Source organism: Clupea harengus, unplaced genomic scaffold (assembly GCF_900700415.2).
Source record: "Clupea harengus unplaced genomic scaffold, Ch_v2.0.2, whole genome shotgun sequence".
NCBI lineage: Eukaryota > Metazoa > Chordata > Actinopteri > Clupeiformes > Clupeidae > Clupea > Clupea harengus.
The window spans coordinates 1-22,393 of NW_024880365.1; the positions used below are offsets into that span (position 1 = coordinate 1).

The window sequence follows — 22,393 nt, forward strand, 5'->3', positions numbered from 1 at the left end:
TAGATAGATAGAAGATGAATGGTTGGATTGAAAATAGGAGAGCGAGAGAGAGAGAGAGAGAGAGAGAGAGAGAGAGAAAATATAGGAAAGAGACAGAGAAATTAAAGATACAAGGAAGTTAGAAATTGAGATAAAAAAAGAAATTAAGAAATATATGGATAAATAGATAGATAGATAGATAGATAGATGGATAGATAGATAGATAGATAGATGAGGAATGAAAGAGAGGAAGAGGAAGAGACAGAGAGAGTAGTATGAAGTATGAAGTGCAGATTTTTTTTTTAAATAACATAGCTGAAGTGTCATTTACAAGACGTATGAAACAGAGTTTGAATGAAGCTTCTACGTTAAGCCTGCCGAGCTGAATTATTCTCGGAAATTGTTTGGAAGAATAATAAGAAAATGCCCAGGAATATCAATAGTGTTGTGTGTTCCAAGCAGTGTAGTAAGAGGCCTAGGAAGAACAGTACAGTGCTTTGCTTTCCAAGTACTATAATAAAAAAGCTTAAGAATATCTATATAGTACTTTGCTTTGCAAGCACCATAAAAAGCCTATGAATATCAACAATAATATCAATAATAATAATAATAATTATTATTAATAATATAATTGAAGTGCTTGTAACATATACATTACAATGACAGATGAGTTCTAAAGAGGTGAATCCTTAAACGCTTTGTGATACTATTTGAATGTCCCAACGCTGATCATTTAGCAGTAGGTAGGTCAGTCCATCACCAAGGCACCACTAATGAAAAGAGTCTTGATTGCCATCTCTTGCTGTAGAGAGAAGGCAAAGACAACAGACGGTCTTCAGAGGAGCTAAGTGGTCTCAACAAAGTGGTCGAATTCTTCCTAGATCTCTCACACAATGAAGGGAGACCATCAACTCATGTTGAATATTGACTGATAAATATCTTAATAGCAGAGTCTGTGGGTCAGTGGCGTCAGAGAATCGCGGCCCTGTGCCTTGTTGGATGTTATTTATTGCTCATCGAACAGGTGCTGGGAGAGTCCAACCTTTCTTTCATAGGGCGAAGTGTTAGCATCCCCGTAATTGCATAGGTTACGGCCGTGTTTCTCAACCCCATAAATCCTAATCTGAAATGGTTTACGTGACTTGGTTTGGGCGACTGCATGCTTGATTTAGCCAGACAGGTCAACACTAAATCAAAATGGCTCCAACGAACAGAAACATCTCCTAGTTTCACTAGTTTCAGTTTTAGTGATGGCCTGTCAGTTGTGAGGTAGTTTTGGTGACATAAGGTAGTCACACTCACAGATCCACCCAGATTCATGATTCTGTGTTCAAAAGTTTCACTTATTATATCTTCAGAATAATACATTTAATTTGCAAAAGTCATTTAGCATAAAAACGGTTTGAGTACAAACAATAAAAATGATTTTATAGGCACTAAATAATTTAGTTCCTACGGCACATATTCTGGAGCTGTTTGTGTCTGTGTACCACCATACTTACATGAATTCCCCGGTCCTAGAGGGCCTGCTGAAAACGATGCGGCTGCATTGGCAGCTTATCTCTGGGTGGTCCAGCATAAAATGTCCAGCTCTCCTCCGCGGCACTGAAGCAGCGCAATTTATCAGTCTCACAGCACAGCCGAGGCCAGCACTGCGGATGGAATCGATACACGCACACATTCCGAAAGCTGGCCCATTACTGTAGATCCACAAAATAAATCACTCGATAAAAACATACCACACACAAAACACAGAATACAACTGGGGACTGGAGGAGATGACTACTGATGTGACGTGAGGACTTCACATCCATCCTCCTATCATGCTCACTACACCCCATCCCTGGATAACACAGAGTAACTCAGAGCCATTCTTAGATTCTTAGCCTCGGAGGCAAGCAAGGTCATATTAGGTGCTCCGGGGCTGATGGCACCTGCACTTACCACTCTCAGATACAGATAACAGTACTGAACGGCTGTCTGTAAATGGCTGTGTGCACCAACTGGAAAGCTCAGGCTATGACTCATGGGACCGGTGGCGCTTTCCGTGTGGCACTTCTCATTCCGGCAGGGGTGCAGATCATTATTGCAATATTCAGATTACCGTGCACTGAAAATTAATTGGACTAATTAACATACAAGTAAATGATGATACCGTTAACACATTTCATTAACTCAAATTGTCATTCGATGTTCCTCCTGCACTTGGTATTGCATTACAATGAATTGAATTCATTAAATTATGCAAATGAAAGGTGGGAGAAAATGGACGTGCCCCTTTTTTAACGTTTATGGGGCTACGTTTTCTGATCCCCCCATCCCTTGGCAAATCAACTCAGGACCATGTGCTTTACATTTTTTTTGTTGTTTTTCTTTTGAGGTGAAAGCATTGATAAAAGCACATTTCTAATAATATTCACCCAGCACAGACAAAGATGCCCACAGGCACAATATGGCTATATGGAGTGTAGACCTGCGAGCTGGGGAGACTTCACAAAAGACAGATTCTTGACTGAGAAGTTGCACACTGCAACAATGACAAAAGACCTGCAAAATAAAATAAGCCGCATAAAAGCATTGTGTAACAGATGAGAGGAAAGTTGACCAAGAAGGTAAAAATATGAGCGACAATGTTCTCCTCCTATACTTCAGAATTAGAACTCATAATTCCCCCACCATTCATTTGTATAAAGGGGCAGCACTATTCTGCAAGATAATTTTGTAGGCTCATTCAGTGGAGCTGAGGCAAAACCCATTACCATCACTCAGCAATTGTGAGCTGCAGCTTGAAAACTTATCTTGCTATTGGCAGCCATGGAGAAATATTTCATTTGGTCTTACATTTAAAAAAAGGTTCAGTGAATTTCAATGAGCTCTATTTAAAGAGAAAAAAATAGCGGTGAAATATCTATACGGCCTCAACTTTCATGTTGGTTCTGCCCTTGTATTGATTCAAGGAAATACCATTAGACATTTACTGAGGGCACTTTTGCCACCTACCCGTCCCCCTGGATGCATCTTGTGTCCTACTCAATCTTGTGAATTGCTAGAGGTTTGGTCCTCTCCACTCTTGTAGTTTAGGGTGGTCAGAGGGTCAGTCTGGATCTTCTGCTCCTGTGGTTGCAGTGACACCTGCTGGACTGTCCAACTGGGGCTACACCCACACCACGCTCAGGGCTGTGGACTGTGTACCCTGCTGAACGATCTTGAACTCTACACATCATTTCAGACAAATAGCACATTTAGCTCAGATGCAGATCCAGCAAGGTGTCACGATAGATTCAAATAGTAACACATTTACTGCTGACACATCTCTTCTAGAGACGGCCATTTGAGTTCCCCACTGCCTCTTTACCAGAAAACAAGACACCTCACCACAGGATTCAGTTTAGTCATTTTAGTGTGAAATAAAACGCTGCCCTCAAAAGTGGGCATTGTACAACAATTTTAGGCTTTTGTTGGAAACAAAAAAAAAAGAGACTATCATAATCCCAAAAGTACACCCAAAGGTTAAAATGCTATTTATAGTGAATATGACAAAAGGACATCACAAGACAAAAACATGTTAACAATGCCGTCCTCAAAATTGTGAATCTCTAAACAATGACAATCATAACAAAAAAATCAAATGTCAAAAATAGTGTTTTATTTATTACCACTGAATGTGTAGTATTCTTCAGTTCCACCGAAGTGGATTGTGAAACCATATGTGGTCTGGAGTGGGCTGCAGCACATCCAGAAAAAAAAAGAAAAAGAATCGCTACTCCAGCATCGCCAAACACAACTCACTACAACCCTTCAATTAGACATGGCAGAATCTCGAACAACGACGCCAGGAGCATAGCGACAGAAAGGAAAGAAATCATAGACTACTGGATAAAAACAGGCAGGAAAAAACAGAATAGATTAACAAAAAAACAAAATAAGTCATACTGAGACATATACATACAATGACAGAGCAAGTTTATAACAGTATTCTAGGCAGTATATAAAAGTTTGTTTTTCCAATTTTTTTTTTTTTTTTTACAAAAAGATCATATCAAACTGCAACTGATGCAAACATTAATAAAAGGGTACATTTGCCTTGCACTCTGGATGACAAATAAGTTAAAGGTGCAGCATCCCTTAACCTGGCTACAGTCTGGAGCAAGGGCTATAGGAGGAGGCGCCGGGAGAAAGGGAATTTGGAGGGGGTGGGGGGGAAGTCATTCAAAAACCCTGACAGGTACAGCTTGACACAGCACAGGTAATATGGCGGCTGCATAATTCAGCTCCTCTTTTGGTCCGACACCAAATGACACGTGTGTGTGTGTGTGTGTGTGAGTGTGTGTGTGTGTGCGCAACTCCCTGCTAAAGTATCAGGCACGGCAGGGGAGCGCTCGCTCCTTTGTGCCTCCTGACAGTACTGCATGACCAAGTCTCGCTGAGAATTAAGTCAAATTTGGCAATTTTTCAACCCTCAAGCATACGTTTTTTTTTCCGTAAAAAGAACTCTAGGATCTGAATTTTGATTCTTTTTGAAAAAAAAAATCTTTTGCTTTTCAGTTTTTTTTGTCTCCTACAAAAGTTACACGCTTTGAATATCATACATATTTAAAAGGTAATTTTAAAATGAGATTTTGATAGCACAAAGAACAGTTCACTATGTAAAGCCTAATATAAATAGCTTTCCGCTTCAAAGACTTGATTTTGCAAGTAATGCATATAACAGCAGATCAACTGTAGACCTTTGAGAGAAAAAAAAAAAAAAAAATATACAAAAACCTTTTTAATTACATGATTGTTCCATTTTTGACCCCTGCAATATTCACCAAGACGACCGCGCAAACCTTCCAGACAGGTAAGCGTGCATTCAAACAGATGTCATTGGAAAAAAAAAGCAAGAACAATTCATAAATGCTATTGAGGAAATTCTGTGTAATTAAATGTACATGGTGCACCACTGAGAGACTCACGAGTGCTGGCTGCCGCAGCTGCTTGGCTGTGCCCAATCAGAAGCTTAGACACTTGCTGAAATTAACGCTTCACGTGTTAGGTAGTGCCACACACCCTCAACCCATGGCCAACAACGAACACACACGTCCACCACAACTTTACAAACACATCAGACTCACAGCACTCGAGAGATTCCTATGACTTCTGACGCCGTCCTTCGCGTCTCCATTCAAACTAACATTTATGGAAAAGTAGCTCGGAGAGCACATGCAAAAAAACAAACTGCTAGATTATGATCCAAAATAAGGCATTTCAGTGTGTGTTTACATGAGCTGAAACTGATAATTAATTTCATTTCCTCTTGTTAAAATATATATATATATATATATTTACGTACATATATATACTGTATGCGTGTGTACAAAACAAAGAAGAAGAAATAAACAAGGAAATAAACAGACAAGTGAGGAGAAGTTCATCCGATGCAGTTGAGGCCGTGAGGTTGGGGGCGTGGAGGCGAAGGGGGAGCTCAGGAGGAGGTGCTCAGGAGGAGGTGCAGGGGGCCTGTGGGGACGCTGGAGGGTGGTGGTCACTCCATGACCTCGCTGGCCGAGACGGTGACAAGCTGGAGGGGGATCTCGGTGGTGGAGAGCACATCCTGCTGGCCCTGCTGGATGTTGGTGAGGATGAGCGTGGTGCCGCTGGCCGTGATCAGGCTGTCCGACGAGGCCGTGGAGTCGGCGCTGGCCACCACCGCGCCGCCCCCACCGCCAGAGTTCGTGCCCTTCTTGTTCTGGTGTGTCTTGATGTGCTTGGCCAGGTGGTCGCTGCGCATGAAGCGCTTGGAACATTCGGGACAGACAAACTTCTTCTCTCCTGCAGGCAGAGTGGAGGGAGGATTATCAGACAAATTAGAGGATTATTCTGCATAAATGTGCTTCAGACAGAGGGGGGTGGGGGGGTTGGAAACACACCTCCTGGAGCATAAAATGAGGTTTCCAGGGGAAATTTAAATGCCAGCACTTCTCAAAGTACGCGCACACTGAGTAATTCAAAATTAGGGGAGGCTTGTGACTGCGGTAAATGCCATTACTGGGGTTCTTAAACAGGCCCCCTAACAAGGAGGCACGGGGGGCAGATGGAGAGCTGTCGCGCGGCCAGACTGAGTGAGACACCCCCTGACTGACTGACTGTGTGTGTGTGTGTGTGTGTGTACCTGTGTGTGTCCGCCGGTGCCTCTGCAGCTCATCGCTGCGTGTGAACCTCTTGCCACAGAAAGACCAGGAGCAGACGAAGGGGCGCTCCCCGGAGTGCCAGCGCAAGTGTGCCCGCAGGTGAGACGTCTTCCCGTACACCTTACCACAGCCCGGAATGTGGCAGATGTGCTGTTTCTTCTTGCCCATGTTTGAGCCCCTGATACAAACACAGGCATGCGTGCACACATACACAAACATGGGAGTCTGAGTAAACCATTCTTAACTTCACCATCAATGTGCAGATTATGGATATTAGGGTCCTATGATTTCTGCGACGAGGACAACAAAGACACAATCATGGAATTAAGTAAAGAAAATGGAAACGCGCTGAATTTTGACATTTTCAAATAAAATGACAGGAGAGATATACATTCGATAAGAGTCATGAGCAACATTTTTGCCTGTGTGAGTAACACAGGCACGTCAAAGACAGCTAGCTGATGGCGAACTGACGCATCCTTACTCACTGTGAACCGAACAGGAAATACAATTACTTGTTGTAGACTGACACAAGAGACTAAAACTGGCAATTGGGGCAGCGTTTGAATATTCTTCCCTGAAGCAATTTATGTGATGTATTATATCCGAGCCAAAAATAGCTAAGCTCAACTTTTCTCATGCATTCTCTCTGGTAATTCTAAACAGTATGGACGTAATACATTTTCTGGGCACTGGTGGTGGTTTAGGCGCTGTTCCGAGTTTGCCGTTGTAAACAATTGTAAGGTAGACAAGCACCTAGCAAACAGAGGGAGGTGATACACACCCCTTCACAGTACAGATGGATCAGACAGTGAACAGTGCACACCGTGTATCTGAATATGACTTATTGCTTCGGTGTTGTCAGTAACGTTAATGTTAGCTTGTGGGTTGGATTGCTAACTTCACTCATTCAGTCAAGTTTAACGTTAAAGGTGCTACGTGTAAGAACTTTAGTGTAAAACATAAGCCACTAGAAATTGCAATAGACTGTAAAGAAATAATCTTTTTGTCACAATTTAAAAAACGACTATGCTCTGTGTTTCCCAGATATGTCCTAAAGTTAGCATGCTAAGCAGTAAGCCCTGGCCTGTCCTCTCTCATAATACAACTTTATACCTCAAGAGGTCAATAAGTGTACAGCCAGAGCAAAACAAAGCATTTACCATCACAGGTAGAAATCCGGCTGTCAGGAATGGTGTTTTTAGTTGCCAAAATCCCATTTTAGAGGCTTAAATAATCACAGTTCAAAATGTTTGTAAATGGATTGCTCCACTTTTTTATAACTACACAGCCTGAATCCATTTTAGTACTGGACAGAAATTACAAATGTACCCAGGTAAGCATGGCTATCCTACGGTGCGTCCCAGTTGTACTCGGATATCGGAAATTTCCATAGGAACGCCTCCTGAAGTAGGAATTCCAACTCAGAAAGTTGGACGAACCTCACCAACCCCGACTTCAGAATCCAAGATAGCTGCCGCTACGCATAAACTTTTTCTATTTAATTCCAACTCTGTCTTCTGTCTTCCGTCTTATTTGTGGCTCGTTAAATCAGTCGTACACACAGTATTGTATGTGTGGGCATGTTGCTACTGTTTTTTTATGCGCAAAATGCTGCATAATGCGTTGTTATCAACTGGTATTGCTAACATATGGTAACAATTGCTAACAACACTAATTGGAATTGCATTTGTTTTCCAACATGTGACTGTGGTCCACTCGGCTCTGATGTCATTCCCAGCTACAAGTTCCGGCTCATGTCTAGTATATAGTATATCACATAGTATGTACAAGTATCTCAGTAGTAAGCCAATCAGTTATGTTAAGTTCCATTTACCTTTGGAAGTCGGAGCCTTATAATGCCGACCTTACATTATTCTTAATACGTCAGATTTTTTGAACAGTTAACGTATTCTAGCTAATCTACTCAATTCCATAGGCTTTGAAATTTGCCTAGCCATACCTAGCCATGTATGGGCCTGTTTTGTGAACGTACACAAAATGATAGCGATAGATAGATATGCTTATACTAAACCATTAGCCTATAATTTGCTCCTGAATATTTACCTAAACCAATAATCCAATGACTATAATGGATAGACAATTATTATTATTATTACAAAGGCAGATTTGACAGTTTTGCAGATTAACAACTCTTCCTAATTCAAATGTAAAATATGTCCTGTTCAATTTTCACATTTGGCTTTTCCCAACTTTTTTAGAATGTTCCTCACTCTATCAAACCTTATATAAAACCTTAATATGTATATATACATAAGGTGTGTATATATGTACCACACAACTTGCACTAATCAAGGATTTGGAATATATCATTATACTCCATACCTCCCAAAGAGCCTGGCAGAGAGATCTGGCCCTCTGGACCCCTGATGTAGACATAATACAAGTGGCTTACTGACTCAGTACAAGTCTTATAACTGGAAACCGGAAGGTAATCTCCCCTTAAAATACATATGCAATTTTTTCATTCTATAAAATCTAAATGAAAATGATAGTAAATAAAACTGTATTTGTAGTCTTAGGGTTACACTAGCATCGCTACCCTACACTCCCTACCCTATTCCAACATAGGCCTGTCACCTCAACAGAAAATAAATGTGTGTAAAAGCACAGCAGCCAATGTTCTGACTACATTTTTGGATTGGACATATGATTTGATGATAATCAAACTGATAAAACCAAATTTAGAAGAAATAAAATATGAATCTGGCAAAAAATAAAACGCACTTCATAGGGTCCTAGGATATGTATACTCCGAGTGGAAATCCTCATGATACAATACTGCCACAATGAATCACTATTAGGGTTTAGCTATTTGCCAAGAATCTACATATGTTTTTATTTCTTCAGTTTTTTCTTTTTAATAAATTTGAGAACATTCCTAAAATCCTGTTTTTGCTTCGTCATTATGGGGTACCGAGTGTAGGTTGATGGGGGGAAATACATTTTTATTTTGCCATAAGGCTGCAACATCACAAAATGTGAAAAAGTGGGGTCTTTCTGAACACACTGTAGCCTCCTGCGCTGTGTTCCTGGATCTTCAGAATTTTAGCTAAGTAACCTAACTACGTGGCTAATGGGGATGGATTTTATTTTTTAATTACAAAAAAACAAACAAAAAACAAAGACTATATTCTTTACGCAAATCAAATTGAAACAGCACAAAAGTAATTCAAGATGATAATTGTATAAAATCAAATAAAAATCCTCCCTTAACAGGACATGACGGGGTAACAAACGCACCTACTAAGATACATGAAATTGCCCAGTATTTAATCGGACCATATTCAGAACAAAAAATACTCTGTATAGGCTAATCCTCCTTGGCGTACTGTCCAGGTTTTGCTCACCTTCCTCCAGCCTCCTTGCAGTTGGGGCAGGTACAGGCCACCCGCCGTAGCCTCTTGCCCTCCTGCCCCAGCTGCTCGCCGTCCTCGTCCACCAGCCTGACGCGGAGGTGCGACAGGTCGCTGGTGTTCAGAGTCGAGTCGCTGCTCAGCTGCCACTCCTCTTCCGGCTCCTCTTTTATGTGAATGTCTGTAAGAGAGGACATGTGCAATACAGAGTACAACAACCAGATATGCATATACGTGTGTGTCAATGAGCATATGGCACTGGCACTGATATCAAGGCAGAAATGTGCATGGTTTTGCTTCACAAATGCAAAGGTTTGAGCACCAAACAGCAGGTCTTAATACATTATGCTGGGTCTACTTACATTGCCCTGTATAATGACCTAGGAAAAGAGGGCATCAAAGAAGTTAAAGAAGATTCGTAATTACAGATCTGTCCAAAATGCAGCACCGCTACATCCAGAGAGATTGCGAGGCAATATGGCCCAATATATATAAACATCAAATAAGTCAAGCAAGTCCTGCCAGTGAACCTCAACCTGTTTTATGATCTTGTGTATCTGTGTCTATCTATTAAGGGCATAGACTCTAGTAAAATCAGTCATCCTTAACATCCAAATACCACTGTGAGACCCGGACCATAAAAACCAGGAGCAGACAAATCATCTACCATAAAACCAGATGTATTTGCATGTCTGTTTTACTGGGTAATCACGTAGTCTCATTCTTTTAAACACTTCCGAGGTTCTGGTTGGACACAACCAACCAGCATACAATCAACTAACTATAAGTTACATCCTAAAGGATGTTCTAACAAAATTCTGTGTTCTGAAATATACATAATCTGAGTGTAAAATCACTGCCCAAAAAATCACACTTCTGTACAAAAGCATTCGTCATCAGCCAACTGCCATTCAAGATAATACAAATTGATGAATTGAACAGAGCGAGGGTAGGATTTACCTCCTGGGCTGTCTGTCTCATCCGCCTGCTGGAACTGGATCCCTGCCTGAGCCACAGAGTTCACGGTGACCGTCTGCAGGTTGGGGATGTGGCCGGAGCCGATGCTGATCTGGCCGGACCCCAGCGTGGTGCCCTGGCCCAGGGAGAGCGTCTGCACGGGGGCCAGCGTTATCTGCTGCGTCGGCGCCGTCTGCAGCTGGAGGTTCTGCAGGCCCTGCACACCCTGCACCTGGAAGGTCTGCCACTGGATCTGGCCACTGGGCGTTACCGTCTGAGCCTGGATGAGGAAGGTGCCTGGGTTGATGAGCTGCACGTTCTGCAGGGCCTGCGCACCACCCTGCACCTGGCCATCGCTGCTCTGCATGGGCACCTGCTGCAGCTGGATAATAGACTGGCCCGAGGACACCTGGATGCTCTGCACCTGGTTCTGCTGCTGCTGCAGGAACCCCTCGCCCAGGCCCGAGGTGTCCACCTGCTCTGAGCCAGCAGAGACGGCAGTGGCCTGCGTGAGCACCCCTGTGCCGTCTATTGTCTCGGGCAGGTGGGTGACGGTGGAGGACGGGATGGCAGCTGACGCGGAGGACGTCGTAGGCACATACATGTCGTGGGTGGCAGTGGGGTCACCACTAGCCGCTAGCGTGATGGGCTCGCCCACCTTCTCCGAGCCGTCTGTCGAATGGCCGGCCATTATGAAGTGTCCGTCGGCAGTGAGCCCCGTGGCTATCGTCTGTGCCCCCGACAGCCCTAATGAGTCCAGGTCCACGCTGTTTATGGGGACAAAGGTGATGTTCCCAGGCAAGCCTACAGGCACATTAGTGACAACCTGACCTTGGCTGTTGAAGGCAGAGCTGCCCAGAGAAACTCCCTGGATCTGCTGGACGTGGCCAGTCTGTGATATGAGGTTCTGGTGGTTGGTAAGGAGGTCGCTGGAGGACGACACGCTTATGGCCTGGCTGCCGTCGGGCAAGATCTGGATCTGCCCAACGCCGTCCTGGCCCAGTGCGGACGCGTCCACCGTGGAGGTGGAGAAGCCCAGTTGCCCATCAGCCGTCTGGATCTGTGGGATCACCTGGTACTGGATATTAGGCACTGCATTGGCTGAGCCGTCCACGCCCGACGTCACAAAGATGGGCTGGCTCTGGAGGCTCTGAAGTACGTACTGTCCATTAGATGTCACAAGCCCTGTGTTGGGGATGTGCACGATGCCCGGCTCCTCTTTTACACTTGTGGGGGTTAAGGCCTCCCATCGTTCTGTCGTCCCTGTTAACTGGATGGAGGTGAGGTCTGTTGTCGTCTAGGGGGGGAGGGGGGGCAAATCATAGATTAATCCCACTTCCCTTCTTGCTTGGATGTTGAACTGCTTTTCTGTTTAATCATGCTGAAACAAGGGTAGATAGGAGCACTACTTGTCTGCCTTCTATAACAGATGCGTAACTCTCCCTATGCATTGGGTAGGCCACAGGAGAGGAGGGCATGCTTGATGGTGTCTGATTGTTCACACGAGTTGTTGAAATCAGTGGATCTGACACAAACAACACAAAGACATGCTTAGTGATATAAAAATATGTAAAATGTGGCCCACGGCGTCCGGTTTTAATTTCTTGCCCAGTTCATGGGACCCACTTTCATAGATAACATTAGGAGAGCTTATCAATAACGTGCATCTCCATTATGTATGGACTCTCAGAACAAGTCAATTCGTGGCAATGAGACGACCTATTGTTCTAACGAAATCGCTTGGATAGACTGGCTCGGTTAAGTTGTCATCCCAACATCAGAGGGGGTGACTTACCACTACAGCGGCAGCACCGTTATCTCCCTCTGACGATGGCGACCCAATCTTGCTGCAGGTAGCTGCCAGCATAGCGAGCGGTGACGGCGGAGCGTCCTACCCACAATGGGCGGGTTTTAAAAGAAGAAAGTGGGTGGCCGTTAGTCCGGAGCCACACAGGAAGTACGACTTTTTTACAACAAATTTTAAAACGTGTGAACTTCACAAAGCACCATGCACTAACAACACCCCTTGCAGAAGAGCATGCGAGAAAGGAATGAAAAAAATACCTGATCTCCTCTGCTACCATCTTGCTGCAGAAAATCGCCTTGACTGCTGTCCACGTCTAAGGCAGCCATTTCCTCTTGTTTCACTGGCTGTTCAGGGGCTACAAAAAGCCACAGTAAGAAGGAAACGAAGCAAAACAAACCACTTAGCTACGCACTTCACTTAACTTTAAAATCGCTAAAACATTATAAACACGCGCAACAACTTAAGAGCACTTACAATACTTCGATATCCATGCGACATGAGAAGACTGATAAGCTAAAGAGTATCCAAGCTATGTTAGCAAACAGCTTTGCTCTAGTAAGATTAGCCAGCCAAACAACTGCAAACCAAGCTAGCTCAACACTTGGCTAACATTAGCTTAGCCAGGGGCTGCAGGAACCCTATACGGAAAGTCGTATTTGTATTTTACATACCAGTCATTGCGTGGATTACATTAATTGGAATAAAAATCTCGGTTTAATCACACGCCATACATGATTATATTAATCGGAGGCGGGCTGCGATCGGTGATTCGAGTCAATTTTTTTCTATTTTGATTGACGGTGCGGGAAACACAAAAGGTGGGGCTTCTAAGCTTGACTGTAAAATTTTCGTCACTCACAGGAAGTCCCGCCGTTCTTCTTAAACTCAATTGGCTGCTGCTCTTAAACCCGTGAATTGCTATTAGTCAGATCACGCGACAATCATTTCATGGGTCGACTGTTTCCTGTTTGCATTCTTACAGGAAGGGAATCGGTTGCAGTTTTTGCTAGCTATCTTAGCTAGCGAGGTAACTAGCTGTATGTCTAAGAACAATTAATGTATTCTGTGGTTGTCATTTTTGCTGTGGAATGCCAGAGTGTCTGCCAATAAAAAATAGCTTTTCGCCAAATCGATTATTCTGTTTGTAAATTAAAACTACCTGGAAAGGTAACAGATTTCAAAACTGAGTTAGCTACCCATTGGTCAGCAGTCTATTGAGTAGAAAGCATATGTGGCGTGCCAGAATAGCCGCTCCGTGATGGACAATTGAGTTGGTTCGTAGATAACGTTTCAGTCTTTAGTATTCGTAGAGTTTGAGTTTGGCATCACTTTTAGGTACGCTAATTCAATAAGCCCGAACACACATCTACTCCAGCTGAAGTTAAGCATCGTGTAGTTTGCAGTTTTATCATTATTCAAACGTTTGTAAAACCGCCTGCGTCTCAGAAAAGTGACACGTTGATTATCCTAAATGAAGTAGGTTCACAGCCCTTCACGTTTTGAACTTAAGTGAACATTTATCAAAAGAGAAGGCCATTATTTTTGTCCCTGTATGAAATGGGCCTACTACATAGGCTATAAAATGTAGGTTAACGTTATATTAACAAAGTCTTATGCTGACATTTCCCCAAAACATTGTTTGTGTCACTAGGTTGTTTTTTCTATTTATTTAACAAATGCCTACCAGTGAGTAAGGCTGTCTGGTGCTACATTATCCCAAGTCCACAGCAGGACAGCCACGACTGGGCCCAAATTTTTGCCCACAAATGTTAAGTACTGAGTCTCCCTGATTCTACTAAGTATCCTGAAAGCTGTGTCAAGTCCTCCCTGAGTGAAACCGAAGTGGTGCATTTTCTTCCAGCCTTCAATTCAAACTTAGGCCATTACAGCCAGACTACAAAAGCACTTTCCTGGTACTCAGGGGCTCGTGTCAGTGAAAAGTGGATATTTCCAATCACTCTGCTGTCAATCCAAGTGTCAGGTAAACACAGACCTGCAGCCACAGTCTTTAGAAATCCTGTGCAGCTGCACTCAATGCTCTCACTATAGCATAAGAAATGACTTCTCTCCAGTAACCTCACAAAGAGTTGGGTTTAAATGGAGAAGTCAAATTTCTGCCATTGTTGTCTAAAAGCTTGTATAAATTTAAACGCCCTGAGACCACCAATCTGCTTAATGGCTGACCTTTTTGTCTTTGATTTGACATTTTACCATGGATATAAGATCACAGGTATACTTCCATGTGTATAGATATTACACAGATTATATTATAAATGCATCAATCACCGCAATGTGTAGATTTAAATCTCACATTATGGTTATATTGTTTACATGTATTTAGTTAAGACACATAGTTTGAGGAACATGAGAATGTACAAATAATCTGACAAGAAAGGGTTCCTTCATCTGCATCTGAGAGAATTATTTTTCCTAGTTTTGACCATAACACAGTTAAAACCTTACAACTTATAAGATGCTTATGAAACATCTGTATATAATCAAATTGCAATAGATGCTGGACTAAAGCAGTAGTAGCCTAGGTAAAGAGAAACAACAGGTCATGGAATGATTGATCGTATTTATTTTGGTCCTTCCACAAAGTGACAATCAGTTGTTACCTACTGCTATGCTAAGCAGTCTGCATGCATTCTGTCTCTCTGTCTGTAAGGGTGAAAATAGCAGAGCCCGCTGACCATTTGACTGTGTGAATAGGTCTCGACAGTGTCATATTAACATATTGACAGTTCTGCTGGCGTGGTATGATCTGAGGAAGAGGTGACTGCATGTGGAGACACAGCCCTGCTGGAGACACCTGGTGGAACAATATAAATGGAAGCTTCAAAAATGGTGCAGCAGGAAGACATGTGGGCAGAATATCAAATGTGTCTCAATGACAAGCAAGGGAATGACTGGGAAGGACACAGGACCAACATGCACTAGCCTAAGATCCCTCCAGACAATAATAGGTCCTCCACCTGAAAATAGTGCCGTTATTTGGTCAGAAACTTTGAAAAAGTGCATACAGTGCCGCTCTCTTCACTGAGGTCTAAGTCCGTGGTTAAGCTTTATACAGCAATGCTTTGACAAAAAATATAGTGTATTTTATATGAAAATAAGATTAACAACCTAATCTTGTATACAGTGCTGGATTTTCTACTTGTTCTATACCTCCCTCTCTATATGTATTTTCTAATATTTTTGATAGAAAAACATACATGGACAGTGGTATGTGAAGAAGATTTAAAAGAGGTGGTGAGCTATACACAAGGTAATGAAAACCTTGAAACTTAAAATTCAGGATCAGTTTTGAGTGGCTAAAATCCATTGATATGTAATATTTTATATTTATAATAATAATAATACTTTCAACTTATATGGCGCTTTTCTAGGTACCCAAAGACGCTTGTATTTATTATATATAAAAAATGAATATAAAAAAACATAATATATTTATAAATGTAACATAGACATAGATAAGGCTATACAACACAATAACATTGCATTTCTGCAGTCTGTTCTTTTGTAGTTGTAGCTATAGGCTGCAGTGTGTAGTCTCTCAAGTTCCCATTGTCATGTTTGAAATTGTGTCACAGGACACTTTAATTGTGCTCTATTCTGAAAATGCCATCTTTATTTATGTGTTTATTTTCATCCATTCTAAACACTTATTGTAAGGCATTATTTGTATTTTTCCAAGTGCTTTGGGGTTAGTCTTGAACTAGTATGATTTATAATAGCAGGCTTTGGTCTTTCATGAGCTCAGTGCTTTGCGTTGGCTTTATTCTCATTGCCAGTCTTGGTGTGGTGCCACTGTGGTTTGCCTCTGGGCGGAGTGGCACCACTTGATTGATGATGCTGACAGAACATTGGTACCATGAGACAGAGAGGGTCTAACCAGCAACTAATCGTCCCTTTGATATCTCATAATCCTTCTAGTTCATTTTGTAAATTTGTGAAATAGAGGGAAAATGTAATGAGAACAACTTGATTTGGAAGATAGAGGAAGGAAGTGACATGATAATGTGTTGTCCATCTGCACGGAGGAGTGAAGGAGGGAAATCAAACTGGTTTGGCCCTGGTAGCTTGAGAGACCATTTGTTTCTACTAAATTCTAGTTTGCTTTTGGCCTAAATAAAATACCAGATGGTTTTTTTTATGATTTGTCTCTAGAGATTGGCTACATCAACATGATTCGGAATAACTTTATACTGTCTCAGAAATGTTACAAATTCAAAACACAAAGCACCACAGCCAAACCACAGAAAATAACTTACATCCCAGTCAGTTAAGGCCTGATGAATGGGCCCCAGTAATGGTTTTCAGGGTCGGCCTACCACTAGCGTAGAGAAGGCGACCTCAACACAGCATTTATCCCCCTGTGAACGAGAGAAGCCACAATGTTATTTTCAACCAAGAAACAAAGTGATACAAACATGACTACAAGAATCTGAAAGAAGCTCAGTAGTATCTGTAAAAGACTCCCTTCCTTATTCTGGATAGCCCAGTCAAGACAGACAGTTGAGGGGAATCCAGCCCTTAGACCACATAATGATAAAAGCTTACATAGACTGGAATTGTGAACATACTTCAAAAAGCATTTGCGATTTATCCTGCCAAAATAATGACAATAATGATAAGCACACAAATTCCCATTCACACCATATTGATCCACTGACGGACCTAAATTACTAGAATGTGCCAAAACACTGTATTTTGTTTCCTCCTTAATCTTACATACTTGTTACTGGTTGTCAAGGACAAAGAGGGCACACTTCCTGGTACACCGCGCTCCTTCACTGAGTACATGTTTTACTTGTTTTGAAATCTACATATAAGATGGGCTACTACAGTAAAGCATTAATGAACTTCTTCAGTCTAAGCGACATTTTCCATAGAAACAGACTATAATGAAATGTAATCTTTGTACCCACACCTCCAAGGACAATTGCAGTGCTGAACACTAAACTATATGGCGTCTGCATATACTTACACAAACAGAACACAAGCGAAAGACCATTTTTATTCAATGTCTTTGCCTCCATGAGTGGATCGTTTTGTTTTCTGTTCAGAGGGTGAATTTTGGGGGGAAATATTCAGCCATCAGTACTGGGCTTCAACTCCCGGGGAGAACGCAATCTTGCTTTACAGCACCGCAGTGACGGCTATATCATTTCAGCCACATAACCACCTCCGAGACACACCAGCCCACAAGAGACGGGAGAGGAAAACTACGTTTGTCTGCGTATTCTGAGATGAGAAAGGAACAGACTGACAAAAAAATCAGACGAAAACAGACAAAAAAATGTGGTTTATAATAGTTAAATAAAAGATAAAAAGAAATGAAAGAAAAACAAGTGCTTTGTGAATTTCATATTTTTCCTTCTCTTCCTCAAGCTGTCCAATACTCAAGTTATCTTACGTCAATTGCAGTGTGTGTGTGTGTGGTGTGGCAGGTGTGGTTTAAGCCGTCCTCTTGCATGAAATAATAAAAATCCCACGTTTTTTTAAAGAGGAATCACCCAACAGATACAATTCTAATCACCCCCTCTTGTGACAGACCCCACTGTCACTCTGCCTTTTAATTCTGTAATCAGTTGCCAGCAGGCCCCCGTATCACCCTCCACATGCTCCACGCCAGTCAATACAGACATCCCCAAACACACACAGGCTGGTTTTTGTCAAATGTTTTATTGAGTGTAGACATCTGGGCTACTGTAAAACATGCATTATCTGTGGCAGGGGGAGAGGAGCAGGTCGCATTGTTCCCCGCTGTCAGCTGTGTCAGGGCTGGCACTGGTGATGGAGATTAATGAAGTATCTGGAGAGTAATACGCTTCTTCAAAATGCTCTTACCATTTGGAGTGGGGGGCGATCCTGATCTTAAATAGCAAAGCTGTCAGCAGTTAGTGGACCTTCGGTCTGGCACACAGACCACTGTATTTGTCTGGGAAACAAATGGGCCTGCTGCGGACAGAAGGCAGTGGGGAGGAAGGGGCAGGAGGCTTCCTGTCAGGTAGCAATCAGACTCCCCTGATGTATTCAGTCTAAACTCATTCCACACACATCACACTGTATTCTAAGGGGCCAGTATGATGCTACTTGGTTTGATGAATTCATAAATTGTAAAACATTTTTTCCTTCTGTATTTTACATCTTTGTTGTATACATCTCCCCACTGGCAAGGTGATAGTGATGGGGGGGGGTGTTGGAAGGAATATTTTATTTGAAATAATGGCAGGTGTGAAAAAAGTAGAATTACCGGTAGTCAATATATAAAGCCATGAGTGAGTGTGACAGAGGAACACAGTCTCAAGCACAATCTGGGGAATGTCCATGTTTTATTCATACCACATCTTGATTCCCACTGAGTGAATATACCTCTTCTCTGTCAATTTCTATTCATATGTACAAGTAAAATGGTAATGGCGCTCTTTCATTTTAGTGTATTCATACTTCCCTCAGAGACAAAATAAGTTCCAACATTTCTTTGTATACATTAGATCTGTTTGTTCTTCTTCCCAACAAACTCAAAATAATTGACTTGAAGTGCTAATACGGACGGGCTTATGCATCCTGGTTCTGAACAGCGTACAATTAATTAGAAGAATCAATGTTCCTTTTCAAGGCTCAGGAGACCATTTAATCCAGGCTCAATACCACCAGAATCAGTGGTTGGAGAGGGAGACAGAAAAAAAAAATCAATGGCTATTTGTGATTTCTGAGTATGTATTAAAGCAGACACGTCTAACTGGTTCATTTGCACTTGAAAGCAGCCATCTGGAGGAGCAAGCTTGGCTTAAGCAGATATGATTACTAATAATGTGATATCCCTGTACACTGGCTTATTCAAACACCCAATTCCCACAGCTGAAATTAAAAGGCATGGGCTCCTTCGCAGCGGCAGTGGCAGCAGCAGACGCACACAGTCCATACGTTTCCAAACTCCCAGGGGGGTCACTAAACAAGCATGTGATGGGGACTTAGGCTCCTCATCTGAACTTCAAATAACAACATTACAATCTCACTGGGTTCCCAAGCGTCCTGGCGCTGCAGATGAAACACACGTCCCCTCTAAATACCTCACCTCTGAAATACAAGTCTCGGTGGTGGTAGATGTCATGTTGAATTTAAATTCAATAATGACATCATTTAGAGATGAGATAATTTATAGGACTAGTCTAGGCGCTCATTGTCTGTGCAGGACCTGCCAGGCTGATCGGATGGCAGTTGTTGTGGGGGGGGAGTGGGAGTACTCAGCAGTAACAGGAGACGGAGTGCCAGCCTCTCAGTGCACAGCGGTACTAATCGGGGTTAAAGGCCTTGTCTCAATTACACACAAATATCCTGCCCAGAAAGCTGTGTGTGGGATTACTGCTTAACAGCCATTTACTGGGCTCACACGGCTCTGAGATATGCACTGATCCCTAATTATTTAATCCAGCAATCACACAAGGAAGTACATGTTGAAACAAAAACTAAAATCTTCCTATGGAGCAGTGTTGTAGGCGGCAGTGATTTATTTGGAAATAATGGTTTGTCAGACGGTGTAACTGGGTACATAATGGGCAATGATTCATTGTTTGAACTCACCAGCAGGACCTGTGGTGTTGGCCAGTAGAAATGGTTGAAAATGTAATTGCGATGACAAGCAGCTTTTAGTTTTTTTTCCCCGTAAGGGCTTCCCTGCCCTGTGGTGGGCTGGTCAGGGCCGTGAAGCTAAAACACCAGAACCACCCCTGCCAGATGCCCACAGCTGACCCTGACACACACACACACACACACACACACACACACACACACACACACACACACACACACACACACACACACACACACACACACACACACACACACACACACACAAACACACACACCCACACACACTCACATACACGCCTCCAGTGGCTTGGGGGCCATGACACTGCTAGTGGCTCTTCCCGTCAATGTCTCAAAAACTGTATGTAAAGAAATAGATGCAGACTATGTTGTTTCATTGCATATTTTTGTAGGTTGTTTTTTTATTTGCTTTGGGAAATGACACAGTAACACACAGAGCACAATCACATGAGTGTGAACATGAAGACAAAATGTGCAACAACAGAAACTAATGTTGCAGAATAAGCTTTAGCTGCACCACTAGGCTCTGCAACTTACCTGAGGTATTTATCACACAGCGTTTTTGTCACAGTCTTCTCAAATTCACCATGAAACACATTTATTATATTACACCCCGTGCCCGTGTAAAAACAAGAAAGCCCAGTGATCAGTGCCGGCGAGTCAAAGCTCATTGGCAGCTGTAAAGGAAGATATGCAAACCATATTTCTGCACTGTTCATCCGTGAAACAGTCCTTATGTTAAGAATTTCACACTTTATTACACTTGCCTCTTTGTATCACTGTCACTGTGCCACAGAGTCTTTGGGACTTGGCGACAAATACAGTTTGGTTAAAAGAGCCAGCAGTGAATTCTCCAGATGCCACTGATAAAAAAACCTGAGGAGAGCGAGGCAAAGGAAGGGCTTCCTTTGAGAGGAGAGAACCACTGATACGCTGGATGTGAGTGAGGCCTAACGGGGGCCGGTTTAGAGCAGGTATAAAGCAGATGGTAGTAAAGATATGCACCGCGGGGGTAGAGAATGGCAGTGTTTAGTGCCGGAGCCGTCCGGCCTGTCAGAAGTGGTGCCGGCGCGAGCCCGGTAATTTCTTCCCCTGTGTAAAGGTGAAGAGCGTTCCGGTACTGCAGCGTCCCCGTGACTGTCAGCTCCACTGATCACAGGAGACTTCCTCTCGTCTCGGCGCCGCCGCGAGCGGCACGACTCACCTTGACAGCACTCCGCTTCTACCTTCCTCTTTAAAATCCCAGGAATTTCATTACCGGGGGCTTATAATGAAGCTCTGCTCAAAGCCTAGCGCGGGGGACCCCCGCAGCCGCCTGCCCAGGCTCAGCTCATCTCTGTCAGAGAGGCGAGAAAGAGAAAGGACACACAAGGTAAATGAATTGTTTTGGAGAAGATGGATTGCAGCAAGGCTATGCCGTGACATCCTGACAGGGTATCACAGGTGTCACCCTGTTGGCCATTGAGGGCTTGAGGTGAGGAAGGGGCAGGGAGGTGGGCTGTGCGCTTGGCCACTGATTTTTGGATAGCACTTCAGCCTTACTTGTTTTTTTTAGTTTTTTTTTTAAAGGCCAGGGCAGTATTTGGTCTGATAAGGTTTGTGTTGCTGCTATCAATGCCTACCAGCAATTTCAAATCCTACAACAAGGCGCTATTGATTTCTGTCCAGGCAATCTGCCCTCATTGTGGGTTGCAGTTGTGGCCTCTGGTCAACAAAGTGTGACAGGCAATGCTGCAATCGAAAACACTGACCATGCTAGATGAAGTCTGGTGATCTGAAGTACAAGTTAGAGTTTACGTACATCATTTTTAGCTCTCCAAGCACAAAATATGAAAACTTGTGAAGCCATCAGTTTCCTTGAAAACTCTTAACACATCTTTATATGTACACGTATGTACGTTCCTCTGAATAATAGTTGTCTGTTAAAAAAAAACAAGTTTTTCATATCTAACAAAAGAAAATATATATATGCACAGGAAAGGTTGAGCAGAAATGACAAACAACCTAAATAAATGACATTCCTACTTAGCATCAATATGACTTCTAGCTGTCGCCATGCCATCCCCCACCCCTCCTTCCCGCTCTGCGGCCCACTGCTCAGAAACTGTTGAGCACTTTTAATTATGTATATAATAAGGTTGGGGTCAACATATTTCATGCCAGGAGAATGATGTGTATTTAATGACTCCAATACATTACCATCCCAGTGTAATCTCACTGACGGAGTGCTTGTAAGTTTAACTACCATTAATCAGCATCAAGGTTTGTCTAGGTGGAGAAAAATAGATTGGGGTGTGATTTTTTATTTTTTTTTCCAAGCAGTGCATTACAAGGGAAACACGTCGTGCTGGTGAACAGCTATGCAGAGCAGGCTGATAGATAATGGTCACCTCGAGGCTGCTTAATAAAGCATGCTAAGGGGCTTAGGAGCTCCATGTTACAGAGTGTAGTTTTTACAATGCAAGATGTATTGGGTTAATATAGCT

The 22,393-nt window shown here is 42.8% G+C and overlaps 1 protein-coding gene across 7 annotated transcripts; it reads right to left on the minus strand.

Moving 5' to 3' along the window:
- Positions 1 to 3,603: 3,603 nt before the first annotated feature.
- Positions 3,604 to 13,131, minus strand: sp3a (sp3a transcription factor). 7 transcript variants are annotated; one of them, XM_042706721.1, is made up of 8 exons: positions 12,962 to 13,131; positions 12,548 to 12,634; positions 12,279 to 12,374; positions 10,487 to 11,780; positions 9,889 to 9,906; positions 9,521 to 9,707; positions 6,131 to 6,327; positions 3,604 to 5,790 (listed from the first exon to the last, which is right to left on the minus strand). In XM_042706721.1, the coding sequence occupies exons 2-8, from the start codon at positions 12,614 to 12,616 to the stop codon at positions 5,504 to 5,506; spliced, it is 2,148 nt and encodes a 715-aa protein (XP_042562655.1). In that variant the 5' UTR covers positions 12,617 to 12,634; positions 12,962 to 13,131; the 3' UTR covers positions 3,604 to 5,503. The 7 variants fall into 7 exon arrangements, with proteins under 7 accessions (XP_042562655.1, XP_042562652.1, XP_042562651.1 ...); XM_042706718.1 differs by having other exon boundaries at positions 12,548 to 12,645; XM_042706717.1 differs by lacking the exon at positions 12,962 to 13,131 and adding an exon at positions 12,765 to 12,954.
- Positions 13,132 to 22,393: the final 9,262 nt, after the last annotated feature.